The sequence below is a fragment of the Cynocephalus volans genome, chromosome X, assembly GCF_027409185.1.
Source record: "Cynocephalus volans isolate mCynVol1 chromosome X, mCynVol1.pri, whole genome shotgun sequence".
Lineage (NCBI taxonomy): Eukaryota > Metazoa > Chordata > Mammalia > Dermoptera > Cynocephalidae > Cynocephalus > Cynocephalus volans.
Window position 1 is genome coordinate 26,548,885 of NC_084478.1, and position 24,203 is coordinate 26,573,087.

At 41.4% G+C, this 24,203-nt stretch overlaps 2 protein-coding genes across 2 annotated transcripts in view; one reads left to right on the forward strand and one right to left on the reverse strand.

The window, feature by feature from the left end:
• The window catches only part of LOC134367236 (sex comb on midleg-like protein 2), a 75,361-nt gene extending 71,752 nt beyond the window's left edge, over positions 1–3,609 (reverse strand). The window contains 2 exon segments of the mRNA XM_063083916.1: positions 2,294–2,368; positions 3,588–3,609. Coding sequence (XP_062939986.1) covers positions 2,294–2,368; positions 3,588–3,609 — 97 coding nt within the window.
• A 5,010-nt stretch (positions 3,610–8,619) lies between these two features.
• Positions 8,620–23,903, forward strand: LOC134367823 (basic proline-rich protein-like). The gene is made up of 5 exons (XM_063084512.1): positions 8,620–8,625; positions 19,995–21,128; positions 21,173–22,246; positions 22,361–23,266; positions 23,490–23,903. The coding sequence occupies exons 1-5, from the start codon at positions 8,620–8,622 to the stop codon at positions 23,901–23,903; spliced, it is 3,534 nt and encodes a 1,177-aa protein (XP_062940582.1).
• The last annotated feature ends 300 nt before the right edge of the window (positions 23,904–24,203 follow it).

Below are 24,203 nucleotides of genomic sequence, written 5' to 3' on the forward strand. Positions count from 1 at the left end.
ACCATAAGTAATGTTCTGTACCTTGCTTTTTTTTAATTTAACAGTGAATCTAAGAGACTGTTTCCTTAAGAAAAATAAATACTGGGTTTGATTCCTCTTCCAGATGATGTGAAGCAAGCACTACTACAGTGTTGAAACTCACGCAGCAGAGTGACAAGAACATGGGCCTTGCAGTCACAACTGCCTATTTCCAGTATGGCCCTATCTCTAATTAGCTATGTGACCCTGAGCAAATCATTTCACTTTCTCAGCCTCAATTCATTCATCTATAAAATGTGGAAATATATTTATTATATATATAATATACCGTACCAGATATTTTGATAATTAAATGAAGTAGTATAAATGTAACTCATTCAATAAATGGTACGTTATAAAACTAAATGTCATAGCTGTGCCTACATTTATGAATACTGGATAGCTTTGTCAAAAGTGAAAACTGAGATCTATGGCTCCAAAATTAAACTGACTGGATGTTTCATTAACGCCCTAGCACTAACTTGACAATCAGGAGACACAAGGATTTAAATGAAGCTCTACCACCACATGATCTTGGAGAGCATTAGAAAAGAACAAAAGAAAATGAATGGTGAAAAAAAATCTGACTAGGATGTCCTTAAGGAACTGACACTCCAGGAGGAAAGGAATGTAACTTGACAACAATGACTAGGAAACTAAAACCATTTCACATTTATACCTCAAAGAACTAATACTCTTTCATAAGCCAGTTACATTTGTAAAATTTTTTAATGACATTGGAAAATACTTAATCCACCTCCCTAACACAAATATTTTTTAATATTCTATCACCATTTGTATCTGAAGGGGCTATAATTTGAGCTAGCAAATCCTTTATACTGGTGCTCTGTATATGATCATTTTCTATCACACTGCTAGCTAATAACCACATGTAGCATTTACCATTTGGAGCCTTAACTTTTTTTCTTTTTTTATAAGGCAAAATTTTTAGTCTGCCTTGATAAAACTGTTCATCTTAGCTGCCCATGTGCTGAGACCCTACCATTAACACAGGGGAAACACATATAGCTCCAGACATTATTAATTTAGATTTGACATATCTACATCAATACCACAGTTAGAATTCCTAACCAGGAGCCAAAATAATCAGAAAGTCTTAGCTAAAGCCTGAGGTCCCAGTCTGCCTCTACATCATGTCCTCATTGATAGATGTGGGGGAGGGGGCTATTCTCTCAGAAAAGAGGCCTGGAGGGCGAAGGGAAGAGATTAGATAAGGGGCATAGAGAATAAGTATGATTTGTAATAATGAATATGCTAATAAAAAAATTTTTTTTAAAGAAGAGAGGCCTGGGAACTGATAGGTCTTTTCCCAAGACAGGTGGTACATACATAAACTTGTGGTCTAGTTGTTATTTGCACATGCCCATAGTCCCTCTTCTTGGTACACTGTATATAATCTATATGACCCCCCTGGTCTTCTCTAGAGTAAATCAGAATCATACTGTCTTCCACCAGTGCTAGGCTTGGGTTCACAAGCTATGTGAAAAAGGTAGGCAAAATATCTAGAGCTGTAAGTTTCTCAGCTGAATGATCAGCACCCACTACTTCACAGCATTTATCACATCTGTAATTAGGCATTTATTTAACAACTATCTTGCCCCCTAAGCTCAAGGAGGGCAAAAATCATGTTTGTCTTGTTCATCACTGGATTCACATAGTAGGTTGCATGTGCCAGGCACTGTCCTAGTACCGTGTCTTAGTTCCTTAAGAGCAGGTCCGATGTGTCAGATTCTATTTCCTGAGTCTCTCTAATGCAGTGTTATACACATGCTAAGAGACATTAAGCAATTTGCCCAAGGTCACATGACCAGTAAGGAGTGAGGCCAGGAGTCCAGAACAGGTCTGTCAGACTCTCCAGTGCCTAACTAAGCTCTTAACCACTGAACTGTCTTCTGACCATGACAAAAAGGACTTTCATATTGACTCTAATGATAGAAGAAGAGTTTTTAATAATAATCAAATCATTTTAAGTCAGCAATACATGGTCATTAATAACTAGATATCTATGATTTGGCAAAATACGCGATGAAATGCACAGTTATCTTTCTACTTAATCCACGCCAATTTATCTCTAAGTAAAACCAAAGTAAAATTCTGAAAATAAAATACAACTTTTTGACCTTTTTATTGCTTAGATTTTGTATTTACAGGAGTTTACTGTATGTAGACTATACTAAAAGCAATAAGAAAAAAGTTCATTTTAACACTGAGTGAGTAAGAAAACTATGTTATATTAAACTACTTTAAAACCTACCACTTAATCCTTGTGCAGAAGATGTGCTTGAGTGAGGAGTTTCCTCCTGACTCTCCTTCTTGACATCCATTGAATCTAATAAAAAAGAAAATAGTCAGCAATACTGAAAGGCCACTGCAATAGCATTTTAAAGCACTTCAAAAAACTGTAACTAAAACTATTTATATAGGAGCCAGTTTTAATCTTATAATTAATATCCTCTATGTACTTTATAATTTGCTCATTTATTTTGTTTATCATATACCTCACTCTATTCAAGTGAAAGCTCCAAAAGGGCAGGGACTTATTTACTTTATTTTGTCTGTCCTGTTCATTACTGTATCCTCAGTGCCTAGAAGAGGACATGGCACACAGAACACCCTCAAGCATTTGTTAAATGAATGCATCAAAAAACCAAAACGAACTGATCCTTACAATGTTTAAATTAACACCTCCCAGAAATAAAGTGGATGCTTTTGAGAGTTCAAAACTAACAGGGAAGCTAGAATACAACGTAATTCAACAAACTAGGCAGAGTTTTTTCTCTGTGCTAAGCTAAAGAGCTCAAATAGCACTGGAACTTGTGACCTCGCCAAACCTGATATATCTTTTCACCCACATATATTACCACAGATCTCTCTAAATGGACTAGTTTTTAAAAACTTAAGCATAATATATTACACCAAAAAATTAACCATAATTCCTTAATATAATCAAATAACCAGTCAGTGTTCATAGTTCCCCAATTGTCTTAATTATTTTAAGAGCGTCTGTTTAAATCAGGACCCAAATAAAGTCCTCACATAGGAATGCTGATGTCTCTTAACGTCTCCTTTGATCTACAGGCTCTTCCTCCTCCTCTTGTTTTTTTCCTCTTCCCCCTGCAATTTTTTGGCTGACAATACCTTTAGAATTTTCCAGTCTGGATTTTGATGACTGCCACCCCATGATGTTGGGTTCTGGCTCTGGTATTTTCTCTAAATTGGTAATTAGTATTTCAATCTAGAAAGGTTTAATCAGATTCAAGTTCAGCTTTTTTGTGGGGAGAAGAGGAATAAGATGACTTCATATGCAGTGTTGTGTACTTCCCAAAGGAAGCTAGTTATCTCTCTTTTTGTGATGTGAAAAGCCATGGATGACTACTGCCTAGATCCATTAGTTTATTAGTGGTTGCAAAATGGAGGAATTTCAGGCTGAAGACACAAAAAATGGGTAGAAAAGAAAAAGTCTCCTTCCTCCTCCACCAGACTATGAAATGCTGGAGTAGCTCAGGTTCTCTCTGGGCTCTCTTCTCCCTCTACAATCTCTCAGGGGCCATGGCTTCAGGATCTACCCATACACAGACAGCTCACAAAGCAATACCTCCTCTCCTACACCTAACTTCTGAAAGTTAGACTGGAAAAATCAGTCAAGTGGACTGACTCTTTGATACCTCTGCTAGGATGTTGTCAATCAAGGACTATAGCCTAGTAGCTAAAGAAACAGACAAGAAAGTAAAATATATAGAGGGTGCTGAATCCAGGGAAATGGTAAAGGAAGATGCTCTGTAATCCAGGTAGGGAATGAAGGCACTTATTGACTCTAATCAGAGAGTAAAAAGTTGTGAGTAACATCAAAATAAGTCTCATTACTATACAAAGGAGTTCAGTCCAATAAACTGAGGAATGGGTAACACACAAAAGATATATGCAGGTTCCCATATCCTCTCAAATACTTAACCCATTAGTTGAATAAGTGATTTCTGTAACCCTGGAAGGTATAGGAATATGCATAGAGATTATTAAAAGTAAATCTTTGAAGAAAACCTAAATAAATAAATCCATATGCCATATTCACAAGTTGAAGGACTCAATATTCTTAAGATGTCAATTCTCCCCAAACTGATCTACAGAATCAACACACTGACAATTAAAATCCTCACAAGTTTTTCTTGTAGAAAGGGACAAGCTGATTCTAAAATTTATATGAAAATGTAAAAGGGTCACAATAGCTAAAAACAATCTTGAAAAGAACAAAGATGGAGAATTTACATCATCTCATTTCAAGATTTAGTGTAAAGCTACAGTAAGCAAAACTGTGTGATACTGGCATAGGACAGACAGATTAGTGGGAACAGAGCAGAGTCCAGAAACAGACTCATAAATATACGGTCAATTGATTTTCAACTACAGGACAAAGACAATCAAATGGGAAAAGAAGTGTCTTATAAAAAGAATTGGTCATGTTATTTAAAACTGTACTTGGATTAGTTGTGAATGTATATTGCAAAGTCTACAGCAATCACTTAAAAAAGTGAAAAAAGAAGTATAATCGATTTGCTAACAAACAGGCTGGCCCGTGGCTCACTCGGGAGAGTGCGGTGCTGATATGCTAACAAAGGAGAGAAAACAGAATCATATAAAATGCTCAGTTAAAACCACAAAGGGCAGAAAAAGGATGAAAGACAAAAATAGAAAAAAGAACAGGGAAAAAAATAGAAAACAGTAAGAAATACTAGATATTAATTTAACTATATCAAAAATCACTTTAATCATCAATGGTATACATACACTAATTGAAAGAGATTGTCAGAGTGGATCAAAAAACAAGATAGACAAATGGCCAACAGGTTCATGAAAAAAAATGCTCAACATCACTAATAATCAGGGAAATGCAAATTAAAGCCACAATGAGATATCACCGCACACCTGTTAGAATGGCTATTTATCAGAAAGATGAAAGATGAGTGTTGGCAAAGAGGAGATGAAAAGGGAACCCTTATACACTGTTGGTGGGAACGTAAATTGGTACTAAAAAACTCCTGCACAGCAAAGGACACAATCAAAAAAGTGAAGAGACAAACCCCCAGAGCAGGAGAAAATATTTGCAAACATCAGATGAGGGGTTAATATCCAAAACATACAAGAAAACCAAACAATTCAACAGCAAGAAAAGAAATAAGGTGATTTAAAAATGGGCAAACGACCGGAATAGACATTTCTCAAAAGACAGACAGACACATGGCCAACAGGTTCATGAAAAAAATCTTCAACACCACTAATAATTAGAGAAATGCAAATTAAAATCACAATGAGATATCACCACACACGTGTTAGAATGGCTATTATCAAAAAGATGAAAGATGAGTGTTGCCAAGGAAGAGATGGAAAGAGAACACTTATACACTGCCGGTGGGAATGTAAATTGGCACAGCCATTAAGGAAAACAGTATGGAGGTTCCTCAAAAAAACTAAAAATAGAACTACCATGGGATCTAGCAATCTTACTTTGGGATATATATCCAAAGGAACTGAAATCAGTATGTTGAAGGGATACCTACACTCCCATGTTCACTGCAGCATTATTCACAATAGCCAAGATATGGAATCAAACTAAGTGCCCACCAATAGATGAACGGATAAAGAAAATGTGGTATATATACACAGTGCAATTCTATAAAGCCTTAAAAAAAATAAGGAAATCCTGTCATTTGCAACAGTGGATGAACCCGGAGGACATTATGCTAAGTGAAATAAGCCAGGCATAAACTGCATGATCTCACTTATACGTGGAATCTAAAAAAGTTGAACTCATAAAAGGAGAGTAGATGACAGTTACCAGAGGTTGTGGGAAGGGAAAGAGGAAGAATGGAATGGGGAGTTGTTGGTGAAAGGGTACAAAGTTTCAGTTAGGAGGAATAAGTTTTGAGATTTATTGCACAGCAGAGTGACTATAGTCAATAATAATGCATTGCATATTTCAAAATAACTGAGAGAGTAAATTTCAAATGTCTTACCACAAAAAATCATAAGTGATGCTATGAAAATGTTAACTACCTTGATTTAAACATTATACACTATACATGTATCAAAACACCACACTGTACCCGATAAATGTACACAATTGTGATTTATCAATTTAAAATAATAATATAAAAATAAATTAAAAAGAAGAAAAGAAGACAGATGGCCAACGAGCATGTGAAAAGATGCTCAACACTACTGGTAACCAGGGAAGCACAAATTAAAACCACAATGAGATACCACGGCACAAAAGGCTAAAGTTAAAAAGACTGACAATACCAAATGTTGGTGAAGATGTGAAACAACTGGAACTCTCATACACTACTGGTGGGAATATAAACTGCTACAACTACTTTGTAAAATTGTTGGGCAATTTCTTATAACCATACACCTATGCTGTACCAAATATTAAGAGTAAAAATACTGTCACCATGACATAAAATTAAGAAAGAATATTTCAAACTCTCTTATGTAACCAATTAAATTCAATATCTGGAGTATTTAAATTTTAAACAATAACATTTTCAAGTGGATAAAAGTAATTTTTATAATCACGTTAAAACAAGTATTTCTGCAGGAACAAAACTTTCTTAGAGTTAAATACAATGCGAATATTCTTAACTTCAAAAATAATGCTTTGGAATCCAAACCACTGATTTTAGAGGTAGAACCACGAACCAAAGAATGAAATAAATACGGGAGTACTTCAAAAAGTTCGTGGGAAAAATGGAATTAAAAGATAACACAAATCCTTCCTCGAACTTTCTGAAGATCCCTGGTACTCATCCCTAAATAAAGACAGGACAAACTCAAGATCTCTTTATAGTTTGAGATTAGCTACATTACATAAAATCAACTCTTTCAAAGTTTGGAAACTTTTCCTTTTCAATTATCATAGTTATTCAGCACCACTGAGCAGACATATCTTCTAGTGAAACCCAAAGTCATGCCATATACAAAATAAAGACTTCCATATACAAAAAGAACTCTGTTTAGGAAATGAGTTAGTGATTCAATAAGCTTTCCCTTTTGGTCATCACAGTGTTAAAATGCAGTGAGTTGTTTGAAGGCACCATAAAAAGTGAGCTTAATGACCACTGTGATAGCTAAGGATTCTTTCAAGGTTATGATAACATCAAAATCATTTGTCCTAAACACACTTATTTTACTTCAGAGAGCCTTTACTGTTTTCCCTCTTACGTCAGGTAGCTTCTATGCCTTAATACACTGATCATTTCAATGTTAAATGAAATAGTCTTCTCTTATTTAAGAGAATGTGATTATGGCCCTGTTTTATTTCCTTTATATATATATTTCATTAGCACCTAGAATAGTGGGGAGCACAGGGGAGATTCAAATTGAACACGTGAATATTCTATAATATTCACCAAACTTTAACAAAATATTTCTTTTCAAATCCATACATTTCTTTGGAGAGCTGTCTCTCTCCTGAGTCTCCCCAATATTCTTATTATCCAAGTTTTATATTTGGCATATACAAATGTATAAATTCTCAATCTAGGCACCGTTGTAAAACTGAAGATCAAACTGAATGCTTAAGCTTACTTTTAAGCAAATAAAGATTGTGTTAGAAAGTATAACTACTCAAACTACCTTAAACTTCAAACTGTCATTCATTATACAGACAAAACTGTACAGCAAATATGAAGGGTCATCAAAAAGTTCATGGAAAGATTGTATTATCTTTTTTTTTTTTTTTTTTTTTTTTTGTCTTTTTCGTGACCAGCACTCAGCCAGTGAGCGCACTGGTCATTCCTATATGGGATCCGAACCCGCGGCGGGAGAGTTGCCGCGCTCCCAGCGCAGCACTCTACCAAGTGCGCCACGGGCTCGGCCCTGTATTATCTTTTAATTCTATTTTTCCACAAACTTTTTGAAGTACCTTTGTATTACATCCTCCTCCTTGTTACAAAAACGCCCAAGCCTTAAAGGAAAAATAATAATAATAATAATTCCCTAATGGGACAATGGATAATTCCCTACCAAAGAAACTTTCAGATATACAAACTGCTTCTCTACTGAGCTCTCAACGTACAAAAGCTAATCCATTTAAATTGGTCAACAAAATAATCTTTTTTGTTTCACTTGAACACATGACTTTTCTTTACAGACATTTATTTACAGACCGGTGGGCATAATTCCATTTATTAGGGTTTTATGCTCACAAGAAAGAAAAATGCAAGGCCTCTGTCCCCTGGGAGCTCCCCTGCAGAGCTCCCAGGCTGTGTTTCCATCCCGCATTTAGCAGGTATCAAAGCAAGTCTGGCATGGTACAAGTTTTTTACCTGCTCACCTTTTGTCCTAGATGGGAAAGTGAGAATATGGGTCACACATTATTCTTCCTTGTAGCTCTCCCACAGCTGGCACAAAGTCTTGCACTTAAAAGTACTCAAATATTCACTGTTAGTCACTAAACAGTGACTAAAAACCTGCTATAAGTGTATACATAGATTACACAGGGTTGTATGAGTAAAAGCTCTTTTAAGCATGGAGAGAAACACAGGACATATACTAGGTTAACAAGGCTTATCTGAGCGGGTAAAGATGACGGTATGTGCTGATGGAGGATGAGGGGAGGATGTATTTTATAACTATATCCTGTGTGATATAACCCCATTTGTATAAAATTTTGTATGGATGTTTATATAAAGTAACACAAAAATATTTTGGTGATCATCCTTTTATGTATTACAGGGTGCTGAGATTTTAGGTGACCTTTATTTTCTTCTTTTTTATGTATATATTATTTGAATTCTTTATACTGGTAAGCATTGAATAATCAGAGAAAGTTATTTTCATGGGGGGGGGAGTACCCTGTTAGTTTTTAGTTTAATAACCCCTAAATGCTATGTTATTAAGAAGTTTTATATATGAAATGCTGATCTATCACATAAATTTAACAAATTATATATTCTCAAAAAAAAAAACAACTTATACTATGATGGTTACTAGTAATGCCATATCAACTGCACACAAATATTATTCCAATTGCTTAAAGCTACAAGTTACTTGTCTCTCTGATTTCTCGTTTTCTCATGTGTAAATTAAGGCTAAACTACCTACCCATCACAGTATAGTCATGAAAATAAAATGAGACAGTATAGGTAGAGCACCCAGCATAGTACCTTGAACAAGTGGAAGCTCAAAGACTGTTCTTTATCTCACCCCATCTGTCCTAACTAAAACTTCCTGAGATGAATGAATTTTAGCACTAACACTTAACATTAATTTTGTTGTAAAATAAAACTATGATCCAACTTTGATTCCCAAGCATTACTTGCTTACTCTTCCAAAGTATAGACTAAAAAGGTGTTTAATGAAATAGAAACTGTAAATTTAAATCACTCAAATTGAGCAGTACTAAATAAACGTATATATTTACAATGATCAGATATATCATTACCAAAGAAAGCAGCCATCATCTACTAATCGGCATTATCAGAAAAGTTGTATATTCTAGCTAAAGCCAAAAGAACATTGATATCACCTATTGCTGGATAACTTTGAAGTCATTATTCACGAATATATTATTTCCTTTAGGGTAGGTGAGTATTGAAAATAACTTTTGACCATTTGTGAACCAAAATGGCCTTGTAGACTCCTAGAAACTATAACTTTTTTTTTTTTACATTCATCATCAAAAAAAAAAATCAGAATACAGATAAGTAAAAAGAAGGAAAAAATAATCTATAATCTCCCCATCAAACCATACCTGCGATTAACCAGCTGTTGTATATCCTTCCAATTTTAAAAAATCATATATGTATACCCATTTACAATATACATTTGAACCACATTTAAATATATACTTTCCAAATTCCTTATAATCTTTAAATGAAATTCTGCTCATATTATAAATTCATAAAGCCAACATTGTTAGCTAAAATGAAAATTGGACAATGAATAAATGCCTTTTAAAAGTTCATGCCTTAAGGAAAAACTCCACTATTCTCAAGATTGACACTCAAAACAGGACAAAAATGATAAACACCAAGGTAGATGGAAATCCATTAACTAGGATTTTGGGGTAATTTTTTAAGTTTATGACTGTATTTATCAAATATTACTTTTTTGATAGTTTGATCACCAAACTTTTCATTATTTTGTATATAATTCATGTCTTATACTTTGTGGTTTTTACAAAAGAATTAGCAGTTCCAAAATAAAAATACACTTAGGGACTTAGGGCGGAGCCTTTTTTTTTTTTTTTAATTGGAAAGAGCAAATAAAAACATACTAGTTAGTTAGGAAGAATTTAGTACTCAACCCAAATGATTAATTTCTTTCTGGGCTTCCTAGCAGCTAAAGCAAAAAGTAAAACACTTGTGTTATGTAAGTGTCACTAAAGATAAAAGTACATACAAATTCTACAGGAAAGACACTTTCCTAGAACTGAATACGGGGAGGAATTTGTAAACATCCTGATGTAAAGGAATACTGGCTAATTTAATGGAAACTATCTTTGACTATAATTTGAGAAAAAACTAAAAGGTTCTATTTTCCTCCTTAAAATGCCCCAGCATTACATTGTAACCCACCTATGTCTTTCAGTCACAATATGAAGGTAGAGATCATAGAAGTTAAAGGAACAGAAGGTTACCATAACCTATTGGTAAATTCTGGATAGCATCAACTAACTCATAGTTCAATCTTCAGAATGCCTCAAATAAAGATATACCATGGAGTTAAAAACATATCTATGTGATTTACATACCAGATATGCAGACAGAAGAAGCATAGCTTCTTTCTGGGAAAAAATTAGGAACATGATATTCTTTTAGAAATAAAGAAGTAAGATCACTTCCATAATGGCAGTCTGCAGGGAAAACTGCAAAAAAGCTTATCTTTGCTCTCAATATACTTTGAACCTGCTTCAGCACTATAGGAAAGACTCAAATAAGACTCCCAATGTAGTTCTCCATGTTACATGGGAAAGAAAATTTTGATGTGGAAAAAAAATTAAAAGCTTTGTTTTGTTTTGCCAGCATAAAAAGTAGAAATTACTTCACTCAAATGCATATAAGGAGCATTAACTCCACTGTGTTAAAAAAATTCAAATATAAGTAAGCCAAAAAAACTTATTAGGTTAGTACTATTTTATAGTGTCTGACACTGAGATTTCCTTTACCAAAAGACCACAGTTATACTAAATCTAGCAGGCTTTGAACAAGTATGGACAATGTGAGATCTTTTACAAAACCATTTGTTTTACAAATTGTAACTTGTTACAGAATTAAGAGCTGACAAGAGATCGACAAATGCTTTGAAAAGTCTTGCTTGTTTTCAACCATTTTCTCGATATCATCAGACAATGTAAACTGATTAATAGTGGAATTATTAAGCCTAAAATTCCAATAGCTCTTATCTGATTCTGGAGAAAAGTCTACAATTTGTTGAGAAAAACAGTTTTAAAGGACTACTCATATTTAGCAAATTAATAGGTCTATAATTCTAAGACTAAAGGGCCCTTCCATTGTTTATTTTCTGGGTTTTTTTTGTTTGTTTGGTGTTTTTGCTTTGTTTTAAGGTAAGCTACACCTCAAGTCTCTAATTAGAGATCACTACCTGAAGAGTCAATAAGGGTAAACATTTTGACAATGACCAGGAACTAAACAAGTCTGAGAGCAAGAAATCTCCCAGGGCCCTGTTCAACTTTAGGCCATTGGTCTCAAATGGATGCAATTATAGAATTTCAACTTGAGAGAGCATAAAAATCAATAAAATACAGGTATTAAGCTGAAAAAGATAAATTTGTTCCCATACCAACAACAAGATTTGCTGCCATATTTCCCAGACAGAACTCCTACAGGAGGAAATAATATCCAAACTTAAGCATTCGTCATTAGACTTGTTCTCTGGAGCTGTTAAAATTCACATTTTCTGAAATAGTAAAGTGCTTATAGTGGGTTTTGGCCTTAAGTGGAGACAACATCCAAATTTTTATCAATTTAGAAAAGATTTTCAACTATATATTTACCAGACTGACTAACCTTTTCCTGATGACCATAGTTATGGTAATAAATATCAATGATAACATCCATAACATGGAGAAAAGAGTTGCAGAGATACTTCACTTTCTGCCATATGGCCTCTACTTTCCCTCTTCTCCAGTAACTGCTTTCCAAGGCCCCAATTACCTTCCAGACATCAAACCCCATTTCAGTGTTTCAGTCCTTACTCTCGACTCTTCAGAAGCCCTTTGTGAAAGGTTACCCCTCATTCCAGACACCTCTCCTCTCTTGGCCTCAGGTATGTTATTCCCTGGTTGTCCTCTTGGACTCAGGTATGTGTTATTCCCTGGTTGCCCTATATCTATTATCCCTTTGTATCTACTTTCTCTTTCTGTCCTAACCATTGATCTTCTTCTCTAGTCACAGTCTCTTCCCTGAGATTCTAAAAACTATGCACGTGACTCCTATATCAGCATCTCTAGTCCCAATTGCTCTCCAAAATTTATAGTCTAGCCAAGTGAATATCAGTCTGAATGTTTCACATCCACCTCAAACACTACATATTTAAGAAACCAAACTCTTTAGCCATCCAAAATGAGCCCCTCGTCCTTTGCCTCCTATGTTAATAGGCATCACTAACTCCCAATCTTTCTGAATTAGAAGTCATCTTTGACGTTCCTCTTCCTTTGTCCAATGTCTTATCAGTTACCAAGTTCTGCTGATTCTTCAAGATCAGAAAGCCGGTAGTGAAACAAAAAAGATTCAAACAAAGGTTTGTCAGATGCCAAAGGACAAGACTCCAATACACTGCATGTGCTTTGAAAGGGAGGAGATATCATAATACAGCATGCACTCTGGATAGGATGGATCCATGAGGGCAGGAAGAATAAAAGTTATGGTCCCAGAGATCTAATGATGGTGGTGTTCTCAGTGGTGATAATAATACTATGAGCTATCACTTACTGAGCTCAATGTCTGGTACCCTAGTGTATTAGTCCGTTTCTGTTGCTTATAACAAAATACACGGAACTGGGTAATTTACAAGAAAATGAAATTTATTGCTTACAGTTTCTGAGGCCAGGAAGTCCAAAGTCCATCTGGTGGTGGCAACAGTGACCCAGGAGTCTCACATTGCAAGATGGTGGAAGCAAAGAGAACAGAGAAAGAGACTCTCCTCTCTCTTCTTTTAAAGTCCTCAGAACCACATCCCTGACCACCATTGTTAATCCATTCACTACGGCATGGTCCCACAATCCAATCACCTTTTCAAGGCTCAACCTTTCAATTACTATAATAGGATTTCCCACCCTCTTAACAGTCACAGTGTGGACCAAGTTTCTAATACATAAAACCTGGGGGACACAATTCAAGTGAGTTTTGGGGGGACATAAGTCAACCCACTACACCTAGTAAGGCCTTTATATACATTTTTTTCTTATCTAAAGCCTATTAAAAGCCTGTAGATAATATTATTAATGTGCATCCAAGTCCGTTTGAAAGTTAAGGATATTGAGGCTCAAAGACCTGCCCAAGATCACCTAGCGAGATATGAACCTAGGTCCAAGAATGTTTAACCATTACACTAAAATTGCCTCTGTTGTGTTTAATTGTACAAACTTGCCTTATCTCCTCTGACAGACAATAAGCTCCTGGGGGCAATTTCATGTCTGACTTATCATTGTATCCTCCAGAATAACTAGTACAGTGTCATATCACATAGTAGGCCCCCCAAAACGTTTGCTGAATTAGTAAATAAAATCTGCCGTGGTATGGACTACTTGTATCTAAACCATACAAAACCAAAACATTGTGATTTTTTAAAAAATTTTTGGTGAGATTTTTCTCTTGATTGTCATTGTTCTTGTCTGTTCCTTCCTGCAGTATCAAATCTGCAGTCTTTATCTACACACAAGTCAATGGGACAAGGAGAAAATTCTGTGAGATCTGAGACAATCCCCCACCCCCATTATCTCCCTCCTTCTTACACAGCTGATTGACCTTTATTTTTTTTTTTTTACTCTGAATTTGATCTCTTTCTAGAATGTCTGAGGTCTCCAAAAGACAAGTCTCAATATAAATGGGTTACGAGTATAGATATTTTTCTTTTCAGGGAGAGGAACTAAGAATATATGCTATACCAGAATCCAGTTTATAAATTCCAATTACATAACAGGTACAACTAAAACATGTGCTTTAAACCAATATTAACAAAAAAGAGAAAAGACACAGTCCCTATGCACAAAATAATTTAATTACAAAAATGTTCCATCATATCCCCTTGAGTATAAAAATAGTATAAGAAGTTTCAAGACTAAGAGAAATTCACAAATATGTTTGCTGGTATTTTAAAGAAAATGTTGGAATAAGTGACAGAAGTCATACACACAATTTACCAGAGATTAATGAAATAGCACAGGTAGAATTTTTTCTTCTTTTTTAATCTATCCGTTATAAAGAACTGTTTTCATAATCAAACAGCAAACAAAAAAGCCCTTCTTTATTGTCCAGTCCATATGTAAGAGGGAATGTCTGAGTTAACTGCACAAAACACCCTTAATCTTTTCATTTTGACTTGAAAATAGTTTACTACTTTGTTTCAAGAAATACTTCAAATTTATACCTAAATGTAAAAACATACTGATTTAATTCAAATATATTATAGCTATACCTTTTTCTTTGACAAAGGGAAGCTCTCTCTTTTAACTAGGATTTTGTTTATGGTTAATGGTGATTATCCTAACACAGGATAGAAAAAGTATATATACCCACTGTATAGCCATATATAACTTGTTGAATTGGACATGACTCATCACTTTAAGATTTCACAAGTATCTACTCAATTCACTCAAGTAAATAAAATAATCAAATGTCCCATTTTCTGACATATGTATAAAAAGTAATCAGAAAAAACTAAACTCTAATGTAATTACATTTGAAAATAAAATTCCATCTCTGAACTGTGACTAATCAATATTAAGAAAGAACATTTTTGGTAGGAAGAATTTATCAAATCAAGCTTTTTGGAGGAAATTAAGGTTTCTAGAGGAATATTTTAATTATGCTTTAGTAAAGTCTACCCCAACAAATTAGAAATTAATCTTTTTCTGTGTCAAAACAAGCCCAAGAACACTTAACTATGTTCAAGAATTTTTAATTTATATAAAAAATTACAACCCACAAGTTAAGATAACTAATCACCTACAATTTTAAAATGACATGTGAAAGCTATATACTTAGTTAAGAAGTATGTCATGTCAGGAAACAGATAAATGAAAGATAAGTCAAGGGTTGCCAAAATCCCAGTTTATAGTTGTAAATTCCTAAGGTTTTAAAGCACAGCCACAGGCTAATTGCCCAAAGACCTGCTGCCCACTGACATTTGTAGAGGACTGGAGTTAATGGCAGGGCATGTCAATTTACTACAGGCAGCTCATGGTTTGACATTTTGACAAAAGAACTGGATCAGGTTACAGCCTGTTCCTATTATCACTGAAGTCTAGATTTATGGTTTCTAACATCGGCCCTACAAGAAATAATGGAAATGATGACAACAACAATCCCCACTAGACAACAGACTGCATAAAAGCATGCAATAAACCACAATCTGAAGTGACGAGAAAACTAAACATCCCTGACAATACTTCAAGCATAAGGCAAGTGTCAGCAAATTACCCATTTAAATATTTCTACAACTTCTCAAAATCTCAACATAAATAATTCTCAGAGTTTCTAAAATAATCTAAAACCAAACAATATATAAATGTACTTACCATTATTGAGTACTATATCTTAACTCTTTTAATTAATATGAAAGACACTGTGTTTCATCTGAACAGATTTATGAAATGCTACCAATTTAGTTTCAAATTAGATAATACTGGTTATATTACTTTTCAAATAAGTTTAAAGTATACTGAAAAATACTCCAAATACTACTTTTTTAAGCCTTTCTAAAGAAGACAAAACAGTTTCACAACAAAGGGCACGTTTCCAACTGTATTCAGAGAGTCCAGAACTGAAGAAACATTTGATGCAGTGTTTAATTTTTTTTTTTTTTTTTTTTTTTAAAGATGACCGGTAAGAGGATCTTAATCTTTGACTAGGTGTTGTCAGCACCACACTCTCCCAGGTGAGCCAACTGGCCATCCCTATGTAGGGATCCGAACCTGTGGCCTTGGTGTTATCAGCACCACACTCTCCCAAGTGAGCCATGGGCCGGCCCAAGCAGTGTTTAATTTAAAGATCAATATATAATCAAAAAACTTAGCTTAAAAAACTATGTCAAGACTACAAGGTACATACCAAACAAACGGAGCTGTTATGTCTGGAATTCAGCACGGGTTAATCCTTATGAGAAACAAAGGTTGAGAAAAATCAAACATGTATTGTAAAGACAAGAAACAAAGAGAGACCCCCCCAACTTTTCCCTAAGAAAGCATCTGCAAGGTATGCCCTAAAACTGCAATATATCCGTCCCTTCTGAAGTTTACAATGGCACATTACCACAAAAGGTGGGCACTCTTTCCGTTCATAACAATTTGCTCCTATAAACTAAGGAGGGGGCAGAGCCAGAGCCATAAACACAGGTCACAAGTAGTAAGTAGGCAAATGCTCTCTATCTTCAAATGTTTCCCAGCTCTTTACTCATACAAAGACTCAATAAAAGCTTATTCTATTGTTTAAAAACTGTTTAAATAAGGAATTCATGTAAACTAGGTCAAATGATCATGAAATTAAGATGAACAGTACCATCATATAAGCTGCTATAGAAGCCTTAAATCTTTCACTTTTCACACAGTAAGATATCCCAATTTCTTACGTTAAAACCTTTTCATCACATGCCCAAAAAATGAAAGTAAGAGAAAGAGTTAGGGACATATGTTTAGTAGAAATCACTTAGAAATAATACTACTTGTGGTTTTTATCCTAAGTTTGCCAAGGTTTACTTATATTAGACAACATGAAGACAAAATAAGCAAAAATGCCTTATTCATGAAAACCAAAGAACATGTGCACATTTCAAATCTTAGATGGTTTGTGATATTTTCACAAGTTACCCTGCTACCTTTTTATAAATGAGATGTTACCACTACAGTAAAGGCATTTCTATGCTTAGAGTAACCAAAGCCCAAGCTAGTTAGAGCCTGGAAGAAATACTTACCAATAAATTATACCAGCATTTACATGATGATATAAATTAATTATACCATTTTAATCTAAGATAAACAGCAGTGCTTTCTTTCATCTATTTCCCCAGGGTGAAGGGATCATGAATATTAAGACCCCAAGCCAGGGAAAGGTAAACTTTCTTTCAAAATCACTAACATTTGCCATTTTCAAAATTTCCAGGTTTTTGATCCTGGAATCAATCACTTCAAATCTAAGATTCTATGTAATAATTCTCAGACATTAATAATGGTCCCAAAATTCTTAGGGGTGCTTGATTTGCTCACTCCAAACCACAAAACATCTCCTGGCAATGACAGATCAATTTTTGCACCACAGCTCACAACTCTAATGCTCATAGCTGGAAGAGCTGACTTTGTTCTTTCTCATATACCCTGAAAACCAGGAATATGACTATGCTATGAGGAGACAGTGAGACTCCCAGCAAGAGGAGCAGATAGAGAAGATGACCTAAGATTTCCACAGCTGGAATGAGAACAGAGCCAAGACAAAGGGGGGAAAAACGGCAGACAGGGTAACCTGGCAAAAAAGGACTAAAGGTGACTAATAACTCAAATAACAGAGGATCCCTTGCATCCCCAGTGTTCCAGTTACTAAAGTTACAACAGTTATTTCTATTAACCCAAAGAGAGAAGCAGCAAAATATTCAAGTGAAATTTTCCTCTCCCAACCCCCCTAAAAGCTCAAACTAAAATTGGGGTTTGGATCTTCCTTAAATGGAACAAAGGGATACATCATTTTCATTGAAAAGACTTAGTATCTACTCGGCCTTTTTAAGGCACTTTACCCTCATCAATTATTTCTCAGTGAGACAGCGCAGGATTACCCTGGCCATTTCACTGATGCGGAAACAGACACCAACAGCAAAGGGAACAGGGCCAGGAAGAAGGGCAATAGGAAGCATCTGGGAGGAACAGGCAGGCAGCTAAAAAGGAACAAACCCAAAAGAAAATGAGAGTCACATCTGGCTTATAGCTGACCATAATAACCCTTATTTGTTATTTTTGAGCTCAGAGAGATTTCCAAAATATTTTGAAAAAAGAAAGTGCTTTATTTTAAAATATCAGTCAGTTAAAATCTAGTTACAGCCTAAACTACTTGGTAATAGAAGTGAAGTTGCTTGGCACGAAAAAATACCCAATCTCCAGAGCATATACTGATTTCAATTTATACTGGCAACGCATTTTTTTCCTTCAAGCCTAACCAGTTATGTTATCTATTTGGTCCAGAAAATAATCTCTCATAAAAATGTATAGCTTTATATAATCATAACAAAAAAGGCACAAAGTTAATATCGCATAAGTCAGAAATAATTTGCAGATATACCCGGAATTTTGTTTAGAAAATTGACTCCCTGGGATAGCCCTTTAAATAAAAGTAATACTTGTTCTACATTCATATTGATTTTCTTAGTTACAACATCGAAATTTTCAGGAATAAACTACTGGTGGAAAGCCTTAAACACCCAGAAACCAGCACACATAGTAGGCTCTGAAATAATGTACATTCAACTCCATACTAAGGACAGCACAGGTGCTTAATGAAGATGTGATTGAACCATAAAGCAAAAGGACTGACTAACTGCCTCATGAGAAAAACTGATAGCACCTCTTTAAGAATGACTCCAGTGTTCTTTGTACATATTATGACATCATCAGCTTTAAAGCATCCTCACCTATAACGCAGTACAGATGCATTAATCTTTTTTTCCAGACTATCAATTCCAAAACAAATCGGGTTCTCTGCGGTAAGCAGATATATGCCCTTAAGAAGCTTATACAGTGGCATGATATATACGAAGTTTATTCAAAATTTCAAAGCCATTTTACACGGTGTTTGACGAAGTTTTTTAAAAATTCTATCAGACTGTTTTAAAGGTGATGGATAAAGCTATAGCAGAACATATACAAGGCATCAAGTGAGTGCTTATAAACTCACTCCTTTCTCAAAATCCCAACAGGACTCATTTCCAAACTTATTTTCACATTCCTCCCATTAAATATACAAAACCACAAACAGCCTGAAAGAACATTCATCACTGGAAATGTGTTATTTAATAATTAAGACATAGAATGGCAAGAAAGGTAAAATTTTCATTACTGAAGAACATTCCCAAGCACTGTTATTGAAAAGAAATATGCATCTATTAACTATTGTTATAATACAATTGCTTGTCATAGGAAGTTGTACTCCATAAATGTACATCTTACAATACTCTTCCCTCAAATCAGAAATATGAATAGCTCTGGGAACATTCAAAATGCAGCAGCATCTGCAGTTGTTTCGGGGGAAAAAAACTATCGCCTATCATGTTCTAAATCATACTATCATAAGCAAATTGCTTACTTTCTCTGTCTGTTTCCCCCTACTAACCGATCCATTTACTCTCTAGAAATGTTCTGAAGTCACCCTACATGTAAGTCTTCAAAGTTCATCTAATTCTTCAAAGCAGAGGCAAATTTCAAATTGAAATCACATTTTCCTTATGACAAATGTTTAGCAATCTTTATTTTAAAAAGTCAATAGCTGTAAGTGGGAGCCTCTAAGTAAATATCTGTGCTGCCCAAACATCTAGGGTGGGGGAAGCCAAATTACAGTTCAGCCCTTTGAAGCTATGCATAAACTCAAAGCCCAAAATCGATCCAATTCGCCTACATCCGTTCTCCCTCTGGTTCTTCACACTCGGACGGCGCTCAAGCATCATCCAGGTGAAAAGAGCCAGAAAGGTAGGGAACCATTTCGGGTCTGTTTCTAAACGCAAGCAGCATTAGTCTTCCCTAGACTCGTCAAGCCGCGAAGGCACGGCGACCCGAGGCTGCGTCGAGGCTGCCTCGCGGGCCTTCTGCACACTTGGAGCCACCCCCCCCAACACCCCCTCCTCCCTGCCCGCCCCGGGCGGGCCGCGCCCTCCGGCCCCGCTACACACTTGGAGACCCCCCTCCCCCGCCCGCCCCGCGCACCCTCCGGCCCCGCTACACACTTGGAGACGCCCCCTCCCCCCAGCTCGCCCCGCACGCCCTCCGGGCCCGCTACACACATGGAGAACCCCCTACCCCCACCCGCCCCACGCGCCCTCCGGCCCCGCTACACACTTGGAGACACCCCCCCACCCCACCCACCCAGCGCCCTCCGGCCCCGCTACACACTTGGAGACGCCCCCTCCCCCCAGCTCGCCCCGCACGCCCTCCGGGCCCGCTACACACATGGAGAACCCTCCTACCCCCACCCGCCCCACGCGCCCTCCGGCCCGCTACACACTTGGAGACGCCCCCTCCCCCCCCCCCCGCCCTCTGGCCCCGCTACACACTTGGAGACACCCCCCCACCCCGCCCACCCCACGCCCTCCGGCCCCGCTACACACTTGGAGACCCCCCTCCCCCCGCCCGCCCCGCTACACACTTGGAGACCCCCTCCCCCTGCCCTCCCCGCACCCTCCGGCCCCACTACAAACTTGGAGACACCCCTCACCCAGCACCCTCCGGCCCTGCTACACACTTGGAAACACCCCCGCCCCACCCTCCCCGCGCCCTCCAGCCCCGCTACACACTTGAAGACACCCCTCCCACCCCGCGCCCTCCGGCCCGCTACACACTTGGAGACCCCCTCCCCTTGCCCGCCCCATTACACACTTGGACACCCCCTTCCCCCCACCCGCCGCGCTACACACTTGGAGACCCCCTCCCCCCGCCCCGCTACACACTTGGTGACGCCCCCTCCCCCGCCCTCCCCACGCCCTCCGGCCCCGCTACACACTTGGAGACACCCCTCCCCTCAGCTCGCCCCGCGCCCCCCCCCCCCGCCTGCTACACATTTGGAGACGCCCCCCCCGCCCGCCTCGCACCCTCTGGCCCCTCTGCACACTTGGAGACCCCCCACCCCACCTCCCTGCCCGCCCTGGACGGGCCGCGCCCTCCTGCCCCTCTGGACACTTAAGGACCACCCCGCCACCCGCCCTCCAGCCCCGCTACACACTTGGAGATAACCCTCCCCCTGCCCGCGCCGCGCGCCCTCCGGCCCCCGCTACACACTTAGAGACACCCGTCCCCCCAGCTCGCCCCGCGCGCCCTCCGGCCACGCTACATACTTGGACACCCCTCTCCTCCCGCCCGCCCGCTCCGCGCGCTCTCCGGCTCCGCTACACACTTGGAGACACCCTTCCCCCCAGCTCGCCCCGCGCGCCCTCCGGCCCCGCTAAACACTTGGACACCCCCCTCCTCCCGCCCGCCCCGCGCGCACTCCGTCCCCGCTACACACTTGAACACCCCCCTCCTCCCGCCCGACCCGCGCGCCCTCCGCCCCGCTACACACTTGGAGACGCCCCCGCCCGCCCGGCGCTCTCCGGCTCCGCTACACACTTGGAGACACCCTTTCCCCCCAGCTCGCCCCGCGCGCCCTCCGGTCCCGCTACTCACTTAGACACCCCCCTCCTCCCGCCGGCCCCGCGCGCACTCCGGCACCGCTACACACTTAGAAACACTCCTCTCCCCGCCCGCCCCGCGCCCTCCGGCACCGCTACACAGTTGGAGACGCCTCCTCCCCCCTCCCGCCCCGCGCGCCCTCCGGCCCCGCTACACACAGGGAGACCCCCCCCACCCCGCCTCCTTGCCCGCTACACACTTAAGGACCATCCCGCCAGCCGCCCCGCATCCTCCGGCCCCACTACACACTTGAAGACACCCCTTCCCCCCAGCTCGTCCCGCACCCTCCGGCCCCGCTACACACTTGGAGACCCCTCCCCCAGCCCGCCCCGCTACACACTTGGAGACACCCCTACCCCCAGCTCGCCCCGCGCCCCCTCCGGCCCGCTACGCACTTGGAGAAGCCCCCCCACGCCCGCCCCGGACGCCCCGCGCCCTCTGGCCCCTCTGCACACTTGGAGACCCCCCACCCCGCCTCCCTGCCCGCCCCGGACGGGCCGCGCCCTCCGGCTTCGCTACACACTTAAGGACCACCCCGCCACCCGCCCCGCGCCCTCCGGCCCCGCTACATACTTGGAAACACCCCTCCCCCCAGCTCGTCCTGCGCGCACTCCGGCACCGCTACACAGTTAGAGACACCTCTCTCCTTCCCGTCCCGCGCTCTCTGGCCCCGCTACAGTTAGAGGCACCCCCCCCACCCCACGCCCTCCGGCCCCGCTACAATTGTAGACACCCCCCACCCCACGCCCTCCGGCCCGCTATACACTTGGAGACATCCCTCCCCCCGCTCGCACCGCGCGCCCTCCGGCCCCGCTACAGTTGGAGACACCCCTCCCCCCAGCTCACTCCGCGAGCCCTCCGGCCCCGCTACAGTTGGAGACACCCCCCCCACCCCAGGCCCTCCGGCCCCGCTACAGTTGGAGACACCCCCCACCCCACGCCCTCGGCCCCGCTACAGTTGGAGACGCCCCTCCCGCCGCTCGCACCGCGCGCCCTCCGGCCCCGATACAGTTAGAGACACCCTTCCACCCCAAGCCCTCCGGCCCCGCTACAGTTGGAGACACCCCCCACCCCACGCCCTCCGGCCCCGCTACACACTTGGAGACCCCCCACCCCGCCTCCCTGCCCACCCCAGACGGGCCGCACCCTCTGGCCCCGCTGCAACCCCGCGGCGAGCCCCCCCCCCCGGCGCCTCCCGCCCCCGCCCCGAACCCCGCGGCGCGCACCTGGCACCGGGACCGGCGTCCGCACCGCGCCATAGGCGCATCCTTCCGGCCTGGCGTTTCCCTCACAAACTCCAAAAGTTATCTCACAAGTCGCCAGAAGGCGCCCAGGCCCGTCTCAGTCCAGACCACGCAAAGTCAACCCAGCTCCTCCGCCCCGCTGCCCACCCGCAATGCCCCCGAGCCACAGCTCTGCCCTACCCACGGCGGGGAGGCTGCGCGAGAGGGCGCCGTCCGAGCTGCCGGCGAGGGGGCGGCTGGAGGACCGCGGCCGAACGCCGCGGGCGGGATGGGCCAGCGAAGGGGCCTCAGGGGAGCGTTGAGGGGCGGCGCGAGAGTGGATGAGGGGGCGTCCGCGGAGGGCGCTACGTGGGGTAGGGGAGCGGTTACCTCAGGAGTGAGGCCGCCAGAGGTGGGTGACTGGGGTGCGGGGCCGAGTTCAGGCGGGACCCCGGAGGGGCGGTGAGGGGGCGTTCCTCGCGCGGGACGCGACGCCTAGGGTTCCCCGCCGCCCGCCCGCGGACAACGGTCAGGGCCCGGCCACCACAAATCCCCCTCTCCGCTCCTCACGGGGCCCGGAGTCATCATGTACCTCGTGTCTTGTCAGCGAGAGCACCGAAATTCTGTCACACTAGTCCCGCGAACCGGCACCAGGCTTCACACCGCCGCCGCCATATTTGAGAAGCCGCGCGCGAAGCCGCGCATGCCCCGCAACCGCCAACGCAGCCCCGCCCCCGCGCGGCCGGCCCGCGTGCCCTGCGGTTGCCGCGAGCACGCCCTCTGACCGCCGCCGCGTGCGGGGCCCGAGCTGGGGGCCAGCGGCCCGCCTGCGCCGGCGCGAGCGCGGGCAGTGGCGGTCGGTGAGACACCGCGAGCCCGGGAAAGTCTTTGGCAGTTTTCCCTCATCCTCCCCCGCCAAAATAAAGCCAGTTGCAACCCATGCACCCAAGGCCGAGTCAAGTTCCATCCCAAGAACTCCCCGCCATCGCCTTCGACTCCGGGCCACCACCCACCTTGGCCACGCACCCAAAAAGCAGGCGCTTCCGTAGGCACTCAAGCCTAAGTTCGAGGAGCAGGGAAAAAGCAGCTCGCTACAGTAGCTTGAGCAAAGCCACTCCTTCGCGAGTTGCAGCATATTCCTTGAAACAGCTTTTTTTTTTTTTTTTTTTTTAATGGGTTTTTGCCACGGATTCCCCTCCCAGCTCCACTTTTTGGATTTAGTTGTACCTCTAAACCCAGGCTTGAGCTAACGGGAACTAGATTAACTCAGAGAAGGGGATCATTTGCTCACTGCCTTGAGGGTGCTCGGGAGTGCGTTTTGGGGTCCTCTCTGACCGATCCCCCTCGCC